The sequence below is a fragment of the Myxine glutinosa genome, chromosome 7, assembly GCF_964187855.1.
Source record: "Myxine glutinosa chromosome 7, kmMyxGlut1.1, whole genome shotgun sequence".
Taxonomy (NCBI): domain Eukaryota; kingdom Metazoa; phylum Chordata; class Myxini; order Myxiniformes; family Myxinidae; genus Myxine; species Myxine glutinosa.
This window is the reverse complement of record NC_136267.1, coordinates 48,633,505-48,656,643: the sequence shown is the minus strand read 5'-3', so window position 1 is coordinate 48,656,643 and position 23,139 is coordinate 48,633,505. Positions and strand designations below refer to the sequence as shown.

Below are 23,139 nucleotides of genomic sequence, written 5' to 3'. Positions count from 1 at the left end.
TCAGTTAAAATATCTTAATAAAGAACCAAACTCAAACATATTTTTTGTTAATATATTAGATGGTGAAGAGAGTGGCAAGAGAATTAAATTATTTCCCACGCATAAACAAATATTTGTAGGGTCGTTGTTTGAGTGGGTCAAAGATGATTCACCAGATGATATTAAGAGTAAAAGGTTAAAAGGTCCATAAGGTCAGAAGGATCACAGGTTCACACAGAAGGACCATTGTTTAAGTGGTCTAATGAATAAGGATAACATGTCAAAAGGTTAGAAGGTTCGTAAAGAACAGGGTGAGAGAAATAGAGGTGTTTAGGGGCAATGAGGGAGGGGAAAAATTAACATGTAAGTCAATGGGAAAATGAGAGTGTCCCAGAAGCAACATATATACACTACTCAGCATATTGTCAGAATTCGAGCTTTGCTGTCAATAAAATGGTTAAACAAAGAAGAAACTGATACCTGCAAATTATTTTTTTTTAAACTTTTCAGTAGATAGTGCTTGAGAAGGATAGGACTGATGGTCACTGATAACAACTTCCTGCAACAAACTAAGTACCGTGGAAATGGGGGGAATAGGGACACAAACTGAAAAAAAAGTTCGGAAACTTTTTCGCTGAAAATTGATAACCATACTGATTTGTTGATATTTGGGTTGAAAGTGTTCTCTTGTTTTTTTAAAAAGCAACTTATAGTCCCTATTAACCCCATATATGGGTTAAATAGGAATAAATAGGATTTTTATGGCTGTCCCTATTCACCCCGTTTTGCGGGCGAATCGGGACAGTCACTAATACAAAAAAATAACAATCAAGAAACAATCCTGAGTTTCCAACTTATTGCTAAATTGATCGCTCAGATGGATGCACATAATATGCACCCATAATATAAACCATGGTGCCAATGAAAAAAAATATGGGATAAAAGGTTTCTCCAAATTGTCCCTATTTGTTGATTTTTTTTTTTTGTGTATTAGTGACTATCCCTATTCACCCGTAAAACAGGGTGAATAGGGACAGCCATAAAAATCCTATTTATTCCTATTTAACCCATATATGGGGTTAATAGGGACTATAATTTGCTTTTTAAAAAAACAAGAGAACACTTTCAACCCAAATATCAACAAATCAGTATGGTTATCAATTTTCAGCAAAAAAAGTTTCCGAACCTTTTTCAGTTTGTGTCCCTATTCACCCCATTTTACGGTATGTAAACCATAATAAGTGGACTAGCATCTCGTGTGGAGAGGACCAGGTGGAGACAAGCAGATTATCCTCATCGTGAGGGTGGTTAATAACCAAGCTCAGTTTTTACAGACAATCTACTCGTAGTCGTGACGTGGCAGTCTTCTGATGTGCTTGACTTCACGAAGGTTTTATTTTTAACAGGATGTAAGGCTCTAAGTGGAGCTGCAACATACACATGAGCATACAGACGAATATACGAGATGCAACACAGGACTGTTATATGAGAGAGACACAGCCACTGAGCTTGGGGCGAAGTTCCGTCACTTCCCGAGGTACTTTGGGTCCCAGCGACGTCTTTCTCACCGCACTCAGCAGGGCATTTCCTCAGGAGGACTTTCCTCCTCCCCATGGATGTCAAGCGGTGGGGATTGTCCGTGCTCTGTACTTTTAAATGCTGAACATCACGCAAGGAAGCAGCACGTACCATTTTTGAAGTCATTGGTCTGGCTCAGCAAGGATTTGAACCGTCGACCTCCCAGACTCGGAGCGGACCCTCGAACCCATTACACCACTGAGTCTGGTGAAATTGGAATTTAAATGTGTAATACTGTTGGATTTAGCTGGATTGAGCAGAATACCACCAATATGCCAATGTAACGTCACCATCGCGTGGCCAACACTGCTATTTTGCTCCTTTCATCGATAATAAAATCTGCAATCTTAGTAAAAGTGATGCAATGTTTGATATTCACCTCAAGGGCAAGGATGTCAGGTGTTTGTGCGAGGTCAATTTGCAACAGCTGAACAAATTTCATTCAGGGGCGAAAGCCCATGGGGAGAGGTGGAAAGATGAAATCTGATAACATAGCGAGATTTGAAACGAATGAGCAAACAGCGACACCACATCCTGCCACTACCCAAATACCTTCGACATTTATCTCGACAGACATTGCCCCCTCCCTCCCATTCAACCTTCCATCTTCCCAAAAAGGCTGAAACTGGACATCGTCAGAAATGTGACAGTAATGCATGAAGTACATACAGCACTACTTTTATAAAAACTATAATTATTTCAAAAGTCAAGAGTGTTCTCTGACCTGGTGTGCCGTGCCGCCGCATCTGCCTTTGCCTCCATTCCTGCAGCTCTGTGTTCACCTGACCGCCCGGATTATCACTCGTCCCTGGTAGTCTGACCGGGTTCTGAAGGTCTGCACTGGCAACACTTCCCGGACGCCTCGGCCGCCGGGGTAAAGAGGAGAAGCCGTCCAATATCGGTACAAGGCAAAGGGATTGTCGATGGCTGGGCATGTGACGTGGCAGCGTTTGCGTGGACACGATGCTAAATAAGAAGATAGAGACAAGGCAGGATGTGAATAATGGGAAAGGAGTAAGTTACAGTGAAGGTAATGTTCAGCACATGTAAAGGAAGATGAAGGGAAGGTGGACGGGAAGGAGGCGGGGATGTGGGGGGAGATTAGAGGAAAATTAATCTGATACCTCATCCGATCCACTTCATTTTTCTCTTTCTGAGACTTCACCCACTGCTCCAGCTGCAGCATCGAGTTTCTCTTTTGCCTGTCACGTTCAGAATTGCCCAATGAACCCTGGCTGGCCGCGAGACCAACATCCCCCAAGTTCCTGACACCCCCAAGTGTTCTAAATCCCAGTCCTTCAGTGGTGTTAAGAGCCGTGAGGCTGCTGCTAACAGCGATGCGAGTACGTGGAGTTGGGACTTGCAAAGCGTCTCCAATCTTGTCCCGCGATTGTGTAGACTGTGGAAGGGCAAGAGATGAAGAAACTCGACCATCTACCGCTGGATCATTGTCGCTTCTGGCATTGATATTTTCAGCCGGTGTCACAGGTTGTGAATCAGCAACATCATCTTCGCCCTTTGGGAAGCGTCCTGACAACGATGGCAATGCACTCACAGATTCCAGCACCTGTTAAGGTTGTAGTGAAGGTCAATGTACGAATGTTAGAAATGGTGTCAGTACTGTGCAAATGACATTATGTAATCTGATATCAAGCTTATGATAATATTTTGTTTATTGCAAAGAGAATGGATCTCTACTCTTCTAGAGATGCGGTGAGTAATCCACTTGTGACGTGAGGGTGTGGGGGGGATTTAAGTTAGTAAGCTTTCAAAATAAGTTTTTCAAAGAACTCCACAACAACACGTGCATTACTGGTCGGTGCACTCATTTTGACCCATATATGCAAGTATTTCAGACTGTGGGGTGGGGGTACCTCTCTCCTGGGAACGGGGTGGGGAGAACAACTATTCAAAATAGATATTCTACTAGTAAAAATAAATGGCGAGGATTATCCTTACCACTAGGTGGCAAACTACACAAAGACACATTTCTGAATACTTTTTGGGTTACTTTTTTGTTTGTTTCCTGCATTGGTGTATGACAACCTTAAATCTGTGTTGCACACAAAAAACAGGCTGCTGGAGAGATGTATACAATGTGAGTGAAAAACGCCCAATCTCTCAATTATCATTGTTAGAAGGTGGCAGTGCCTGCACTCCTATCAAGGACCAGCAGGTGTACCCGGCGTTGCCCAGTGACGTTCTAAACCTGTTGGCATTTTGAAGAAATCTATTTGTTTTTTTTCCTATTTTTAATGGGTACGTACGTACGCACGCACGCACGCACGCACGCACGCACGCACGCACACACACACACACACACACACACACACACACACACACACACACTGGGATCATTTAATACTACCTTTCACATAGCTACAAAGGTTATGGCACTACAAAGCGATGGAAACCCCCCCCCCCCCCCCCACCGCCCCTCCCTGAACATCCCCCTTTGTTTTTTGCTTAATACACTTCCAGGCACTAACTTATGAACCTCTGAATGTTTGACGAAGGTCCCTTCCGCCTTCTGAGGGAAATGGTGACACTGTGTGTGGACACAATGCCAGCGGGTCATAATTCCGCGCACCAGTGGGTGGCGCGAGCGACCGGACGTGGAAGCAAGGCTCGGGCCACGCCCGAAGCAAAGGAGTCATGAGCCTCAGGGTTGAACTGGAATACATGCCCCGCCTTTCGGCCGACCGGCCACGCCCGAGGGCAAGGCGTGGCCTTGGGATATATACGCGGGCTCGAAAGTCGAGCCCGCCCAGTGCTTACGTGCGAGCAGAGAATAAAGTGTTTGGTTTTGTTCAACGCGTGGTGGCCTACCTTCTTAACAAACGAGTTGTGTGTGCATAGCACCACACTGGTGACCCCGACTGGTTCAGCCGTAGCTGACCCCTGAACGCGCCATGGCTACCAACGCTGTCGCCATCAAACTCTCGGAGTTCTGGGAAGCACAGGCCGACGTTTGGTTTGTGCAGGCCGAGGCCCAATTCCAGCTCCGGGGCATCACAGCGGACGACACCATGTACTTTCACGTGGTCGCCGCCCTCGGGCCCGGCACTGCCGCCCGCGTCGTGTCCTTCCTTCGGCATCCGCCGGGCGCCCACAAGTACGCGTCGCTCAAACGACTTCTCCTCACCACGTTCGGGCTCACGGAGGCCGACAGCGCCGACCGCCTCCTTGACCTTCCCGCCCCCGGCGACACACGACCGTCCATTCGGATGGACTATATGTTGTCCCTTCTTGGAGATAAACGCCCGGATTTCCTTTCCCGCGCGCTTTTCCTCCGCCAGCTACCTGCGCAGGTGCGGCTCGCGCTGGCCGGTTCGGCCATAACGGAACCCCACGCCCTGGCCAGAGAGGCGGACAAATTTTTCGCGGCCTGCGACACGCGGCCGACGTATAGCGCTGCCGTATTGGATCCCGGTGCGGAGGCTTCAGCGCCCCCTGATGCCCTCGTGGCCGCTGCTATGCCCCGCCCACCACCGCCGTCACGACCGACGCGGCAGCCACCACCGGGGCAAACCTGGTGATATTATCATGCCAGGTTCGGCCACAAGGCCAGGGCGTGCCGCCCGCCGTGCTCTTTCGACGGGTCAGGAAACGAGCGGGCCGGTGCTCACTTGCGGCCATGAGCGTCGGCCATTCCGGCAGCCTCCTTTTCATCACAGACACCTCGTCTGGTCGTCGATTTCTGTGCGACACTGGAGCGCAGGTAAGCGTCCTCCCTGCCTCCGCGTCCGAAAAGCAAGCCGCGGGCCGGGGCCCGCCTTGCTCGCCGCCAACGGAACTCCCATCCGCACATTCGGGAAGCGTTGTCTCTCGCTGCGGTTCGGGGGACAGCGTTTCCAATGGTCTTTCGTCACCGCCAGCGTGCCAATGGCCCTGCTCGGTGCAGATTTCCTTTGTGCGCATGGGCTGTTGGTGGACGTTAAGCGCAGACGCCTCATCCAGGCTGAAACCTTCAGCTCGCACGCTTGCTCGCTGAGCGGCTCGTTGAGCAGCTCGCTGAGCGGCTCACCGAGCGGCTTACCAAGTGGCTTGCTGAGCGGTTCCGTCCTGGCGAGGTTGGTCTGTACGCTTCCGGCAGCGGACGAGTTTACCCGCCTCCTCGCCAGTTTCCCGGCACTCACGCGGCCCACCTTTTCAGCGGTGGCCGTCAAACACGGGGTGGAACACCATATTCCCACCGTCGGACCACTGGTCTATGCCCGAGCGCGCCGCCTCGACCCAACGAAACTCGCCGTTGCGAAAGCGGAACTCGCCACGCTGGAGCGGCTGGGCATCGACCGGCGCTCCAACAGCACATGGGCCTCACCGCTGCACATTGTGCCCAAGCCCGGTGGCGGATGGCGGCCGTGTGGTGACTACCGCCGGTTCAACGACGCCACCACCCCCGACCGCTACCTGGTCCCGCACATTCAGGACTTTTCCGCCCGGTTGGCGAAAACGACCATTTTTTCCAAGGTGGACCTCATCCGGGGCTACCACCAGGTCCCCGTAAAACCGGAAGACGTACCGAAGACGGCCGTTATAACACCTTTCGGCCTCTTCGAGTTCTTGCGGATGCCTTTTGTGTTGAAAAATGCGGCCCAGGTGTTCCAGCGGCTCATGGACAGCGTCATGCGCGACTTGTCCTTCGTCTACGTCTACCTGGACGACATCCTAGTCGCGAGCGCGTCCCGGGAGGAGCACCTGCTCCATCTCCGCACGCTCTTCGAACGCCTGGGCCAGCATGGCCTGATAATCAACCCCGCGAAGTGCCGGTTCGGCGTCACCGCCATCGACTTCCTGGGGCACCGCATCACCAGGCACGGGGCCATCCCTTTACCGGCCAAGGTGGAGGCGGTCAGGAGTTTCCCGCGCCCCCGCACGATCAAGGGGCTCCAGGAATTCCTGGGCATGGTGAATTTTAGCACCGCTTCGTGCCCCGCGTCGCCCAGCTCCGGCGCCCCCTGCACGAGGCCCTCCGGGGGAAGCCGGGCAAAGGTGATATCGCCTGGACGGAGCAGATGGACGCGGCGTTTGCGGGCGCGAAGCTGGCCTCAGCCAACGCCACCATGCTGGCGCACCCGACGCCCGATGCACCAATCGCCCTCACCACCGACGCGTCGGACTACGCGGTGAGCGCAGTGCACGAACAGTGGGTGAATGGTGCTTGGCAGCCGCTGGCATTTTTTAGCCGGCAGCTCCGCCCGCACGAACGCCGGTACAGCACCTTCGACCGCAAGCTTCTCGGGCTCCACCTGGCGGTCCGACACTTCCGCCATCTTCTCGAGGGCCGCCCGTTCACGGCCTTCGTCGATCACAAGCCCCTTGTTTTCGCGATGGCCAAGGTCGCCGAGCCGTGGTCGGCCCGGCAGCAGCGTCACCTCTCTGCCATGTCCGAATACACGACGGACATCCGACACGTCGCGGGTAAGGACAACCCGGTGGCAGATGGCCTTTCCCAGTCCGCCGCACACGTGGTCCACCTCGGGATCGACGATGCCCGGATGGCGGCGGACCAGACCGCCGACCCCGACGTCCAGGCCTTTCGGACTGCCGTCACGGGCCTCCGCGTCACTGAGGTACCGTTCGATGTCACGGGCACTGCCCTCTTTTGCGACGTCTCCCTCGGCTGGCCTCGCCCCATCGTGCCCGCTGGCTGGCAGCGCCCAGTTTTTTACGCCATCCACGGCCTGTCCCACCCGGGCACGAAGGCCTCCCAGACGCTTGTCGCGGCAAAGTTCGTCTGGCATGGCCTCCGGAAGAACGTCCGCGACTGGGCCAGAACGTGCCTCGCGTGCCAGCGCGCGAAGGTCCACCGCCACAACCAGGCCCCGTTGGCCCCGTTTACGGTGCCCGAATGTCGGTTCGACCATGTACACGTCGACTTGGTGGGACCTCTGCCCCCTTCGCGGGGTTTCACCCACCTCCTCACCATGGTGGACCGCACCACCCGGTGGCCGGAGGCCATGCCATTGGTGGCGGCGGCTGCGGCTGACGTCGCGCAAGCTTTCATCGCCACTTGGGTTGCCCGGTTCGGCGCCCCCTCGGACATCTCGTCCGACCGCGGCCCCCAGTTCACCTCGGAGCTCTGGGGAGCGGTGGCACAAGGGCTCAGCGTCAAGCTGCACCACACCACGGCCTACCACCCCCAGGCCAACGGCCTGTGCGAGCGCTTCCATCGCTCTATGAAGGCCGCGCTCCGGGCCAGCCTCCGCGACGGCAGCTGGGCCGACAGGCTCCCCTGGGTCCTGCTGGGCCTCAGGACGGCGCCCAAGGACGAACTGCGTGCGTCCTCGGCGGAGCTGGTCTTCGGACAACCGCTGCAGGTACCGGGCGAATTCATCCCCGACTCCACGGCACCTTGGTCCGCGACGCAACAGCGCTCCACCCTTCAGGAGACCGCCAGGAGGTTCGCCCCGGTGCCAACGGCACACCACGGTTGCCCGTCCTCACACGTCGCCCGGAGCTTCGCATGGCGGAGTACGTTTTTGTCCGGCACGACGCCCACCGGGCACCGCTGCGGCCCCCGTACGACGGGCCCTTCCACGTGCCGGAGACCGGGGACAAGCACTTCACCGTAGACATCGGCGGTACTCCAGATCGCATCTCCGTAGACCGCCTCAAGCCGGCCCACCTCGACCTGGACCACCCCCCGCAAGCAGCTCTGCCTCCGCGTCGAGGCCGCCCCCCGGCGGGCAGACCCCCGGCACCCCCCACCCCGCCACCCCCCAGCCCTGCACGCATCGCCAGAGGGCGTTTCGACCGGGTCATCCGGCCTCCCCGCAAGCTCACCCTTCAGGTGCGCGGGAATTCCGGGGCGCGTGTGGCGGACACAATGCCAGCGGGTCATAATTCCACGCACCAGTGGGTGGCGCGAGTGACCGGACGTGGAAGCAAGGCTCGGGCCACGCCCGGAGCAAAGGAGTCATGAGGCTCAGGGTTGAACTGGAATACATGCCCCGCCTTTCGGCCGACCGGCCACGCCCGAGGGCAAGGCGTGGCCTCGGGATATATACGCGGGCTCGAAAGTCGAGCCCGCCCAGTGCTTACGTGTGAGCATAGAATAAAGTGTTTGGTTTTGTTCAACGCGTGGTGGCCTACATTCTTAACAAACGAGTTGTGTGTGCATAGCACCACAACACAGACACACAGACAAAAGGCTCTCTTATGGTATAGATATGTAGATGGAAGTCTTTTGAGGCTTTAAACGGCTTGCCCTTCTGGGACTCTAAATCAGCTTCAGCCATGAGATGGTGATACAGCCAGCGCTGGGCCGCAACAGCAATTTGAACCAAAGCCTGAGTAAAAGCAGTTGCATTGATCCAAAGACAAAAAACGTCAAGGAAGTAATCTAAATATCTATAAAGCTCAGTTAACTTTTTGCTCCACCAAATAACAGTGAAACGGAGTTGAGTAAAAGGGTGAAAATCCTACAGATGCTGTGATAAATAACTACCTCTGTCGGTTTGAATGTTTGAAAGAGAATAGACGTCTGGATCAATTTTTGAATTAAATTTAAATCCCGATATATATATATATATATATAAACGTGAGTTGTCTGTGTGTGTCCGCGTTTTATTCAGAGATGGCTGAACGGATCTTCATCAAACTTTCAGAGGTTCATCAGTGAGTGCCTGGGGGTGTTTTAGGCAAAAAATATATATATTATAAAAAAATCTTGGATTGGATAAAAAACAAAAAAAAACAAATCGCTCGATAGTGCCTTTTTAAATGAATGACAGTTATATACAAGTACACATTCGCATAAATAAATACAAAACAATTACCAGACATTTGAATACGAGTAAATCAAACAATTCCGGAAGTGTACGAATTTGGTAGTAGGCTTCTTCTTCTTCCTAATCAGCATCACACTTAACTCAGAAACGTGAGCCACATTCACTCAGAAACGTGAGCCACATTCACTCGGAAACGTGAGCCACTCCCCTTCCTCTCCTGCCTCCCCCTCCCCTCTCTCCCCACCCTTCCCCCCCCCCCTTCCCCCGTTCCCCTCCCTTCCCCCGCCCGGCAACGCCGGGTACTTCTGCTAGTCTATTCTAAAAGGTGAACTGCACAATGTGAAATCAGTGTTTGACTAAAGTTTTGTTCATGGCCGTGACGTGACAAACAAGCAACTGCGAATTAGGTCACGAGGCAATTTGGAATTATTTATGTCATCCAGATTTATCTGTCACCCAGATTTATGTCATCTAACAGCCAATGCAGCAGTCGTGGTGTTTTAAATTTGTCATTTGTGCAATTCGAATTAACATTTAAACTTGAACATCAGATTATAAATAAAGGAATAAAACCAGAAGAAATGAATGAATAAAATCAGAAATAAAGAATAGAGCATAAAAAGAAGGAATATATAACTACAAGAAAAATCATGCAAAGTTAAATACAGGAGGAAGATATTTGGCCAATCTTATATGTGTTATATCCATACCCCATTAGTTTTATTAATTTATTAATATTGGTGTAATTCGGCAGAGTGGTGACCCGTCCATGATTGTAACCCTAGCCAAGAAACTGTTTTGGCAGACGCTGTCCCTTTCGAGCAGGGGTTCCCAACCTGTGGGTCGTGACCCCCCAGGGGGTCACGGAGGGTGGGCTGGGGGGTCGAGAAGCCTTGGGAGAACTTGGTAGCCTTGGGAGAAGGGAACATTACCAAAACTTTCATTTCGCTGATACCTAGAACACACAACATAATGTTGTGCCGGTGGAGTTGGCTATATTTTTGGAGAGACACTTGGGAGACACTTATCAAACCCTGCATGTTGAAGATGGTGAAGCTCGTTCTCGGGGAAGCCAGCGCGAAGAAGATGCAGCAAGTATCTTTGTCGAATAATACTCTTCAGAGGCGTATTTCTCATGTCTATGGATGTGAAAGAGCAGGTTTTGGATAAAATCAAAGATCCTCCGTTGTTCTCCTTTCAACTCGACGAATCAACGGATGTGAGTTCATGTTCTCAGTTGCTTGTCTCCGTGAGGTACATTCATTCAGACGACATCAAAGAAGAATTCCTCTTCTTTAGTGCACTTGAAACCACTACAAAAGCTGTTGACGTCATGGAAAAGGTCTCCACCTTTTTTCATACCGAAGGTCTGCAATGGGGAAACGTGTGCGGGGTTTGTATGGACGGAGCACCAGCTATGCTAAGATCGAAGGCAGGATTCCAGACAAGAGTGAAGGAGCTGGCTCCCCAAGCTAAGGGCATCCACTGCATGATCCACCGATATGCTCTCGCCAGTAAGGCACTTCCTGCCACTCTGCGGGAAGTGCTCGATTCTGTAATCAAAATTGTGAATTACGTGAAGGCTGGGGCACTCAACACTCGTCTATTCAAAGAACTCTGCTGTGCCTTCACCTACCTCTGCAAGGCCGGATTTTCGAACCCTCGTCCACATCAAAACGAAGACCAGGAACAGATTGGATGTCGAGGATGACATGAGATTGGCTCTTACAAAAACCCCGCCACGAATTCCAAGACTCGCTGCTCAGATGCAACCTCAACCGTCCCACTAGCTAGGTTGGAGAGATGATGATATGTTAGTGATGACGATCATGGATTGTGTGACGATGGATGGCAGTGAGAAAAAATGATGAGCTCGGTTTGACTAACTAACTAAAATTACCCGAATTTTATAATGTGCAAGGAATATTGTAGTAAAATTTGTAAAAATTGATGAATTAATGATTGTTTTCTCTTCCTTCCCTTTTCCTTCTCAGAAAAATTTGTAAAACTGAAACGGCTGATGGCAGGGGGATCCGCGTGTGTTTCGGGGTTTTGAAAAAAGGGTCGCAACTACAAAAAGGTTGGGAACCACTGCTATAGAGCATGGTACACATCATGATGATGATGATTCGTGTAGTTACACCTTTCTAACCTGAAATTTGCTCTTACATTAAAATGTCTTATTTTCCAAAAGAACTTGCACATACCACTTAGTCATTAAGCATGGCATTTGGCCAGAGTTTCAGCATGTAATGCCATCTTTTTGATAGATCGCAAGGGATCTTTCATGTCCACAACATAAATGCAGATGATACAGTTGGCTTTCTGTCCCCAAATGATGGAATACTACCTTAAGGCACAGCAACACCAGGCAGCTCTACAGCAGGACTTTCAGTCGGAATCAGCCACATGGTGCAAGCAATCCATGAACAGACCTTTCAGAGGTGAGTACACTACCAAATGAGCTGTCCTCCCGTCCTTCAACGTGCAATATCTGGTCAGTATTACATGAAGATTTCCCTTTAAAATGCGAACTGAACTCGGGACTGCTGAGCTTTAGGGATCTGATGAGATCGGGCGGTCATAGGTGTTATTGATACAGGTTGCAGCCATGCCATACGTTTGGGTGTGTCAATGTCTGTGTGTAGGTCTCCATGATGATTTGAAAATATCTAACCTTTGCTCCATAATCATGGTTTCATCAGCACGTATGTTTACCTCCGATCGAATACTAATGTATCACATTAAGTATAGTGTGACTACTATCATCATGTAGTTCATAAATCATCAACCCGTTAACCATGCTCCAAACACACCTCCTGTGTGAACGATGGTGGAGGAGATAATGTAATGGGTTCTGTTGCAGATTCTGCTGGTGTGTTTGGGGGCTTTGGAGGGAGCGTGGGGGTTTCAGGCTGATACTCGATGCTGGGTATATGATTCATCTCGGGCTTGAGCTCTGACACAGACACACTGGGAGAGGGACAGAGACAAAAGAGACACAGATATACTACCAATTAATTATTGGTGTCCGAACTCAAACATTAAACGGATGTCACCGCTTGTAACTGTACATCACAGTAAGAATCACAACTCGGTGTTTCAGAGTACAATAGTGGGTGTCTGTTGTGGGAGGAGGGGGGGGGGGGGGGGGTTGGGGGACAAGGGTGGGGGTGGGATAGAGCAAAGACAAGCATCCATACGTTTGGAATAGCACAGGCTCTGATTGGCTTAATGCCCTCCTCCTGCGTCAACGTTCCTTGTGAGGGAACTCACATTATTATGATTAAGTAGTGAGGAAGGAGGAAAGGGTATAGGGAGGAACTGAAGTGCTGGGGTGGAGGAGAGCATGTGTAGGTATGAGGAGTACTGTATAATCAAATATCTTGGTAATTATATGGCTAAAAACATGTAATTTCAATTTACAGTTAAGTACCCCCTTAATAGTCACTCCTCTCTGAATGTGTCATGCTCTTCCTCAGTCCACGTGGAAGTAGCCCACCTTCTTCTTTCCCCACTAATTGCAATTTTAATTGAACGATGGCAGCAAGTGGCTTGGATTATGCATTGAAAACTGCGTTTAGATAACATGGCAATTTTGCCAGATATTATCAACCTTGTAAATTAAAAAATAAAATTTGAAGAATTTCACATTACAATGCGGAGTTTATCTAAGCATGTCATAGTCAGACACAAGCCTTGATAATCATGTCCTTCAGTGTAATCTGAATTTTGACGACAACCTTGTATTTACAAAGCCTGTTTAACCTTGTCGAGTGAGAGAAACAAGCTGCTGGAAATACAAATTTCTGCTAATCTAAAGAACCTTAGACGTTCAAAGATCTCTAATAATATGCAGGACGATATCAAGGTGCAGCTGCTGGAACAGACAACAATGTTGGTGAGTTAATGGAGGTAATGATTGTAGTCAGTGGTGCAGGTAGTCAATTATTTTGGAGCAATCTCGATGGTGATCAGCTTAATGAAAAGTAATGACCTCAATTCAAATTTTACGACTATTAATCTAACGGAAAAATGAAAATCTGTTCCACGGATCAGTCTGGCAGTCAATCGGGATTCTTTAGAGCCCCTTCGGGTTTTGTACTCCCTACTCGTCCCGATATAGCTCAGTCCCGTTTTATTTAAATACGCACAAAACTTCAAAATCTCATGATAAATAAATAGAACAGGCTGTTATGGATTTTTTCATTGAACAACTTTAAGCACAGAAACGTGCCATTAAGCATGAACTATAACCTCAATGAACATCTTAGATGTGAGGTTATCTGTGGGTCGCTCCTAGGAGATCGATCGGCTATCTCCGTGCGACGGGCCTATTCGAGCAGAACTGGCCGGGGATAATCATCATCAACAACAACAACAACTTCAATTAATTTTCCCCAATTTATTTTAAATGCATACTACTGTCATCCCTGGAATTGTGACGTTTTTGTGTCATCAACACTCATGGATGCTTGTAGTTAAATCGTTGCGATTCATTTTCTCATTAATGCCATTTTATGGTTGCCTGAAATTTTTACAAAGTCCTATAATTCCTGATCACGAGGAAATGTTATGGTATCAAGCTACAACTGTCCAATACTTATAAAGAAAAGAAAATAACCTTTAATCATAGGGTCAGTCTTAGGGTGTTGACAGCAATGCAACAGCTTCTGATGCTAATAGGAGCATGCACCTGCCAAAGGTTTGACAGCAACACTGATTACAGTCAACCCTCGGTAATCCGACCTCATTTAATCCAGAAATCTCGCCATCCAACCAAAACTTTCTCAACAATGGATGGAGGTCCTCAACGCCAAACAGGAAATTAGAGCTGTCTCCCTTGACATTTCACGTGCCTTCGATACGGTCTGGCACCCTGCTCTGCTCTCCAAACTCTCCTCCTTTGGTATCCATGGAAATCTCCACGCATGGCTGGCGGACTTCCTCTCTGGTCGTAGTCAACGTGTAGCCCTGAATGGGTTTCTCTCATCTCCTCTTCCTGTTCAGGCTGGAGTTCCCCAAGGTAGTGTTCTGGGCCCTGTGCTTTTTCTGGTCTTCATCAATGATCTCTCTGACCCTCTTGAAAATCCTCTCTATCTCTTTGCTGACGACTCTACTCTCTGTCGCTCTATTCCTCATCCCTCAGATCGGCAGTCTGCAGCCTCCTCACTCTCTGCAGACCTGGACAAAATCACAGACTGGTCAAACAAGTGGAACATGTCTTTCAATCCTGACAAATCTCACACTCTTACAATGTCTCTCCGAAAGGACCGACTGGACAACCCTCCCATCTACTTTCTCAACAATCCTCTCCAAGAAGTTCTGTCGCTCAAGCTTTTGGGTCTCACTATCTGCCATGATCTTTCTTGGGAAAACCACATTTCCAAGCTGGCCTCCAAAGCCAGTCGCCGACTGGGCATCCTCCGTCGTGCGAAGTCCTTCCTTGGCACACCTGAGCTCCTCACCACATACAAGGCTTTCATCCGCGGCTCAATGGAATACTGTTCCCCCCTCTGGGCTGGTGCTCCTGCCTCACACCTTGCTCGGCTTCACGCTGTTGAGGCCAAAGCTTTCAGAATCATTGGAATCTCCTGCGATGTAGTCAACGCCGAGGGCCTTTCACTCACTCACCGCAGGCAGGTTGGTGGTCTTTCTGTCTTCTACCGACTCCTCTCCGGCCTTGCTCCCCCAGCTCTCTCTGTGCTCTGTCCCCCCAATATTCCTTCAGGTCGCACAAGATCTGCCTGCAACCCTCTTCTGGTTAAACTGCCAAAGTCTAGGCTCTCTGCTCACCTTCACTCTTTCATTCCCCTTTTCTCCCGCCTCTGGAACAAACTCCCCCACTCCCTTCAATCCCACTCCTCCCTCCAGGTCTTTAAAACAGCTGTTCACCACCATCTCTTATCTTCCCCCATCGAAAACCTTGATCTTTTCTACCCCCGGTAATTCACCCCAGAGTCCTTGCAGTGTTCATATGTTTTAATCCTCTCCCACCTCCCCCCAAGTCCTCCCGATGTCCCTGCTCTCAAATGTTGTGTTTGTGTCCTTCCCCCTCTCTTTTGTGTCCTTCCCCCTCTCTCCCCATCTTGTCTACCGCTCCCCTTGTTTTTTGTGTTTTGTGTGTCGGTTTGTCTTTTTGTGTGATTAATGTTAGCTCTTTCACGAGCCTCGATCTTGTATACAAAAAAAAAAAAAAAAAAAAAAAAAAAAAAAAAAAAAAAAAAAAAACATCCAGGAACAGATTTCCGCAATTCATTTTATCTGTCTAATATGCAAAATCGTTGATCTGACAATCTCGCTAATCCGACATTGGGTGCTGGAAACAAAGTAGTCCGGATTAACGAGGGTTGACTGTATCTGGATTATCGTCAAAGAAAATGCATACGTTGTCACAACTCATTCACCAGGCACGGTGGTTTAGGCCGAAAATGTTATCCTGAATCACCGTTGTAATTGCATGGGGGGCTTGAAACGATGCAAACTTACGAAAATGCCAAGGTTCAAATAGCATTTTCAACAGCAAAACAAAAAATTCCTTGCAGAATCTTGTAGGAAGTATTACTGTTAAGTTTGGCTTTCATCATCACAAAAATAACCATAATCATGTGACAGTAAAAGCAGAATAAAAAAAACCAGTGAAACAATGACAGAGGGAGAGGGACAGGGAGAGAGACAGAAAAAGAGGGAGAGAGACAGAGACACAGAGACACAGAGAGACAGAGACAGAGACACAGAGAGAGAGAGAGAGAGAGAGAGAGAGAGAGAGAGAGAGAGAGAGAGAGAGAGAGAGAGAGAGAGAGAGAGACAGAAAGAGACAGAAAGAGACAGAGAGAGACAGAGAGACAGAGAGACAGGGAGAGAGACAGACAAAGAGGGAGAGAGAGACCACAGACACTTGTTCTTTTGGTTTTAAGTTCTTCCACTCCAAATGATCATTCAAAGACTTGCACGTAATAAATGAAGGGTGAAAGCAACGAAAGAAGTAACATTCAAAGAAATCTTTTGAGGAACTCAGCTCAAGCAATACAGTATATCGATGGGATTGGGAATTGCTATAAAATTTCCTGTTTTTAACTGGGTTGATAAAAACAAGGGGATTGCACTTTTTAACATCTAATAGACAAACTGAAATCATACTATAATTTGATACGGCAATTTGCAATTTGTAAAAAAAATAATTATATTCCTGGGGGATTGAATCAGGGTGGTTGAAGGACTCCAATTTTCTCTTTGTAAATACGTATGGGTATCACAGTGGGTATCACAAGTCAACCAGGCTGTAATTACGGGTGAATTAACATGTCCACAAAGATGGGTCTTCGCTCATAAATTATAAACTAAAGAAAACTTTCAGTCAAAAAAACCACAAATCATTTATTCATGAATTGAATTACCAAACATCAAAACATCAGTTGTTTGTATGGGCGGGGGGTGGGGGGGCGGGGGGGGGGGTGGGGTGGGGGATGTGAAACTCTACACAACACAACTGATTATGGAACAGATGGCAGCAACATGCTGTGGCCCACTTTGGTGGACTCCAAAGTCTAAAGTCTCCAAAGTCTAGTTCTCAAAGTGAGATCCAGACGTTTTTATATCACAATAGATAGTTGCAAGGCAAATGATGCAAAAAGCCAAGAAAATGAGCAACTTAACTTCCATGAATTGTTACCATATTTTTATATGGGTTTGGTTACAAGTACTCTTAAAAAAGGCCTCTTGTTCCGATACTAGGATAATAAAACAAACTGATAGATTTGAGTTTTGCATGCCTTGGCAATTAGCATGACCTTTTCAACTTTTAGTTGATAAAAAAAGATTGTATGAATTGCTCGGTGACGCAGACCAACATTATCCTTGACACAGATGTACTCCTCTAATGTATTCCTCAGATATCCCATGCAACAAAGTGACTTTTTTTTCCCTGTGCTACACACTTGAAGTAAACATTCTTCCAAATTCCAAAATCGAGAGTCCAAAAACGAAATCTGTGACCAGTTCTTGCGCATCAAACTTAACTCATGGAGTCACCTACGATGATAGGCAACACGTGGATGAAATCCTGTAGATGGCAAATTTGCACCCTCGAGGTGTTTACTTATTTGTACAGCAAATAACCCATCCGCAAGGACGTGCCACTTCTGTGACGTCTATGGCATTTCTTTTTACGACTTGAAATACTGGGTTCCATACGTGCTATAAAAAAAAAACTACCTTTAGAGGCCATTTTTCCCCGCAAGCGGGGGTTGGCCTTTTTTGGGGACCGTGGTTGTTGTTGTTTTTTGGTCCCCTTTTTGAAGCAATGTTTTATGGCCGGATTACCCTTCCTGCCGCCAACCCTTTTTGTCACCTTTTTACGACAAACAGGGAATTATCAGTGAACTGGTACTCAATTTGCCGACTTCGGAAGGATGACAGGCTGAGTCAACCCCCCTGGCGTTAATTCAGCGATCGACCGGGATTCGAACCCAGGATCCTAGGATCCTAAGCTGGCACCCTAGCCGCTAGCCCAACACCAGGCTAGCCCAACATTCAAACGTGCTATACGATACACATTTACATTGAGAGAATTTGGGTACTTCCCCACCATGAATGCGTGGGACTATGGTGTTTTTTATACCATGTAAAACCAACGCCCCAAGCGCAACCACCAATTTTCAACTCATTCCATCCAACGGTCCAGGAGTGCATATAAGTGAAACAAACACACAAATAAGGTGATATAATATGATAATTCCCCCACTTCCATGATGTATATGAGTTTCAGGCAGAGAATTGGGGAATTTTATTGTGATTTGTAATACCCACTCGTACCGTGAGTGGTGCTATACGAAACACATCTACATTAAAAAAAAAAAATTCCTTCCCCTGTCCCCCATCCTAAGCCCTGGGGGGCTATGAGTTTTTTTTGTATCACATAAACCCGCCTCCCCCGCCTGCCTCTCCCCACCCCCATGCACACCCCGAGTACAACCACTTGTTTTCAACTCATTCCGTCCAGCAATTTAGGAATGCAAACAAGTTAAGCAAACAGACAAACAAGTGGTCATAGACCGATACTTGCGAAATCAGTTACTGTGACCATGACCTTTTGACCTTGAAAACAATGGACTTTTAGCTTTTGATTGGTGAACCAATTCAGTGACCCAATAAGGAGATTCTGTTCAAATTTCAAGTCAATTGGATGAAAATTTCAAAATTTTATGCAACCTTGACATTTTGACAGCAAAACCAATAGGTTTCTAGCTTTTGACTAGCTCTACCAGGTGATTAGGTTTGGTGAAGATCGGTGTAGAATTGCGACATGTAGGTGGATTAACAAACAGACACAGCCAAAATAATAGACTCGATCAATCAAAATACAGTACTTGTGAATCTTCGATTTCGCAACAATAAAACAAACGTACAAACAAAGAAACACAAACTTCTCGAATTATGTATAGCATGATATTGTAAGTGATAAATAAAAGTACGATATCTGTCCTGCTCCTGTACCCGATTCCGTTTCCTTTCTCACATTATGAACAAACTTTGCATGCACAATTAACGATGTTGTGGCGGACACGAAAGCCCACTGGCGTGGTGACATCATTCCGCGCACCAAGTGGGCGGCGGCCATGCCCGAGGGGTAGGCGTGGCCTGAGGATATACACGGGGCGCGCAGCCCGGAGCGCGCTAGTGTTACAGTGAGCTCCTCAAATAAAGACGCTTATAAGTTACCGCTTGTCCGCTTCCTCCTTGCTCGCAAGCAGCGCGCGTAACGCCGCGCTTTACTGGTGACCCCGACGTGATCTCGTCTGACCGCAGCCCCCAGTTCACCTCGGAGCTCTGGGGGGCGGTCGCGCAGGGGCTCGGGGTCCGGCTGCACCGAACCACGGCCTACCACCCCCAGGCTAACGGCCTGTGTGAGCGATTTCACCGCTCATTGAAGGCGGCGCTCCGGGCCACCCTCCGCGACGGCGGCTGGGTCGACAGGCTCCCCTGGGTCCTGCTGGGCCTCCGGACGGCGCCCAAGGAGGACCTGCGCGCATCCGCGGTGGAGTTGGTCTTCGGGCAACCGCTGCGGGTGCCGGGCGAGTTCCTCCCCGACTCCACGGCACCATGGTCCGCGGCACAGCAGCGCTCCGCTCTTTAAGAGACCGCCCAGAGGTTCGCCCCGGTGCCAACGGCATGCCACGGGCACCCACCGACGCACGTCGCCCCGGAGCTTCGCACGGCGGAGTACGTCTTCGTCCGCCACGATGCCCACCGGACACCACTGCGGCCCCCGTACGACGGGCCTTTCCGCGTGCTGGATACTGGGGCGAAACACTTCACCCTGGACATCGGCGGTACTCCTGACCGTGTTTCTGTAGACCGCCTCAAGCCGGCCCACCTCGACGTGGACCATCCACCGCCAGTGGCCCGACCCCCGCGTCGGGGCCGCCCCCCTGCGGGCGGACCCCCGGCACCGCCCAGCCCCGCCGCCCCCCGGTCCTGCACCCATCCCAGGGGCAGCTAGCATGATATTGTAAGTGATAAATAAAAGTACGATATCTGTCCTGCTCCTGTATCCGATTCCGTTTCCTTTCTCACATTATGAACAAACTTTGCATGCACAATTAACGATGTTATATAATTCAGTTTAAGATAAGACAACTAGATTTACTTAGGATCTCTCCTTTTATTTTGTTTGGTCCAATTTAACGTTTACAAAGCTTCCGCTGTGTTGGATGACATTTACAAAGCTTTCGCAGCATACTGGAGGGCAGTGCTTCAATCCCAACCATCATAGGATTGTTGTTGTTGTTTATTGTTGCTGCATGGCCCTCCCTTTCTATCAAATCAGCATGTCTTCTGGTTCAGAAGAAATTAGTTAGGTTTTACTTCATCAGGATTGATGCAATCACAAATGGAGGAGTCTGTACATAAATCACATGCAGGACAAGGACACACTGGGGGACATCAGTGTATCTTGCATGAATGGCAAGGACATTAGTAGACAATTGAGAAATCAACACATTCTATGGAATTTGAACTTGGGATTCTTACATCATGAACCAAATCCTCACTCAGATGGGAATGTCAAACAGGTCAGCCTAATGAAGAATTTTTTATTTTATTCTGGACAGATCTCCTGAGAACTTGATAAACCTGTATCATCATTCTGTGATCATCTTCTCAAGATATCACTGTGAAATTATGTCTCGATATGGTTTTAATGAACAAACTACTTAAAAGAAGCAAGGATGGATTATCAAAAAACAACACCACTAAAACGGGGGATGTCAATTTTTTGGGGAAAAAAACAAAAAAACAACTTTATTTCAATATTTAAAAAAGTTTCTGAGTCTTTTTCAAACTGTTCTTCTGATAATGGATCAAAGGGCCAAAGTTCACCAGCAAATTTGCCAACAATTCACTTCAATTCTAAGCGGTTGAGTTAAGCCAACCTTTGCATTATGTTAACAATTTTTAGTTGAGAACAATGGCAGGACAAATACAGGCTTTTAGTCTGATTATTCTGATGGATTTCTGCCCAAACTTGTACATGCACACATGGGAAATATCAAGTAATCTGTTCAACTGAGTCAGTCGAGCTATGTATCTTAACACCCTTTGCTTGCCTTGGCGATGCCATTGGTGCAGGTAGTGAAAAGAAAAGCAAGCTAGCAGGAAGTACTAACCCTGATGCTTTATTTGAAATGCGTTACAAAAAGACGCCTTTACAAATAGCATTCCAAACATCTGTGGAGAGTGTTACCTCTGTGGGCCGTTGTTCTGAACCGTGCAGGCGTGACCCATTGTTTCCATCCAGGCTTTCATTTCGTCTGCAGCATCCGCAGCAAAGTAGTATGTTCGCATGCCAGCATGCATTGCCTACATGACACACGGCGGCCACATAGAAAACATTCAGAGGACTTACTCTTACCAAATGGGCAGTGAGGGACAATTGCTGTGAACCTATTTCCCTAGATGTACTATGTGCTTATTCAAAATTAAGGCACGAGCAACTAATATAGCTTCCGATCAGCCAAGGCTCAGGTCCCGATGATACAGAAGGTACAAGCATTACGCCTAGGTCCCCCGTCGGTGAAGTGATGTGAGTTGACAAAGTGGAAGACGCAAGGTGGCCATCTTGGATTTTGATGTGGTGACCCAATTTTCAATAGCGTTCTCCCTTATGCGTAGATACACCCACACACCAGACTAGAAGTTAGTAGTTCGTTTATTTTTCAAGATATTTCGCTCACAAGGTTCAGACATACATGGCGGCGGCCATCTTGGATTTTGACGTGGCGACCTAATTTTCAACAGCGTTCTTCCTTATGCGTAGATACACCCACACACCAGACTAGAAGTTAGTAGTTCGTTTATTTTTCAAGATATTTCGCTCACAAGGTTCAGACATACATATGGTGGCGGCCATCTTGGATTTTGACGTGGCGACCCAATTTTCAATAGCGTTCTTCCTAATGCCTAGATGCACCCACACACCAGATTAGAAGTTGGTATTTCGCTTATTTTATTCCGCTCACAAGGTTCAGACATACATGGTGGTGGCCATCTTGGATTTTGACGTGGGTTGCAACCACACACCAAATTAGAATTCGGTCCTTCGCTTACGCACGCACGCACGCACGCATGCACGGACGGACGCACACACGGACGGAGGGGAAAACCATAGTCCCCCTTTCGCTCCGCGGTGCGACGGGGGACAAAAATGATGGTACGTGCCTTTCCTGCAATGCAGCGGTACCAGATGGTGGTGCTTCAATTACCTCCGCTACAGAAGGTGGACGGAGGTTTTTCCTTCACCCCTGCCTGTCTGTCTGTCTGTCTGTGAGCAGGATATCTCAAAAGGTTGTGGACAAATTCGGACAAAAGTTGGTGGACATGTTGGGTGCGTGACAAGGACAAATTGATTTGATTTTGGTGAAGACCTGAATCCGGATCTGGATAAGAGAATATTTTACCATGAAGAGATGGGGCCAAAAACGATATATAGCATAATATTTCAAAGAGTTGTGGATGGATGTGGATGAAACTTGGTGGATGAGTTGGGTAGGTGACAAGAGCAAGCCAATTAGATTTTGGTTCAGGTCCGGATGCAGATCCGGCCCATCAGCGGCATAAAATATGTAAAATGTTCAGCCTGGCGGATGTATGTGCTCCATCAAGTGCCGTTCTAGTTTTGATTATGTATGTTCCAAACTAAAACCATTATTTGTTTATTTTATGCAAACATGTACGTGCTTGTAGTTTAGCCTTCCATCTGAGCTACTCTGACTCATCAGTTTTAGGAGTAAATCTGTTCTGCATTAATATACACGACCGGTCAAAAGTTTTAGAACACCTCAATTTTTCCAGTTTTTATTGAAATTTACGCAGTTTAATGTCCAGTGAATAACCTGAAATGGTACAAAGGTAAGCAGTAAACTGCTTGAGGTTAAAAAAAAAGTTTAGGTGAGCAAAAACGGGAAAATAATGTAAATTGTACAGTTATATTGTAAAAAAGGCCTTCTTCAGGGCACAAGTAATGGGTTAACAACTTGCAGCTGCTCTGCAGCAATGTAAGTAAATTAAGCCTTGAAAGTTGATGCAAACAATTCCTACAGGTGTCCCAACCTCTGCTGATTACTTGATTACAAACCTCCTGTCTGTATAAAAGCAGTATTGGAACAGACTGTTATGACACCCTCTGAAGCATTATTTGGACAATATTGCACTGCAGGAAGTAGTATATTGGAAACTGGAAGAAACTCTGACAGGAAGAGGTCTGGCAGACCCAAAGCCACAACACAATCAGAAGACAAGTTTCTGAGAGTCAACAGCTTGCGTGATAGGTGGCTCACAGGACAACAGC

The 23,139-nt window shown here is 48.2% G+C and overlaps 1 protein-coding gene across 16 annotated transcripts in view; it reads right to left on the bottom strand.

Annotated features, from left to right (window-relative positions):
* Nucleotides 1–23,139, bottom strand: part of LOC137431202 (pleckstrin homology domain-containing family A member 7) — a 322,395-nt gene that overhangs the window by 65,789 nt on the left and 233,467 nt on the right. For all 16 annotated transcript variants that reach the window (XM_078781655.1, XM_078781650.1, XM_078781654.1 and 13 more), the window contains 4 exons: nucleotides 21,037–21,152; nucleotides 12,110–12,266; nucleotides 2,682–3,124; nucleotides 2,282–2,523 (listed from right to left, as the gene is read on the bottom strand). In XM_078781655.1, coding sequence (XP_078637781.1) covers nucleotides 2,282–2,523; nucleotides 2,682–3,124; nucleotides 12,110–12,266; nucleotides 21,037–21,152 — 958 coding nt within the window. The remainder of the gene's footprint in view (nucleotides 1–2,281; nucleotides 2,524–2,681; nucleotides 3,125–12,109; nucleotides 12,267–21,036; nucleotides 21,153–23,139) is intronic.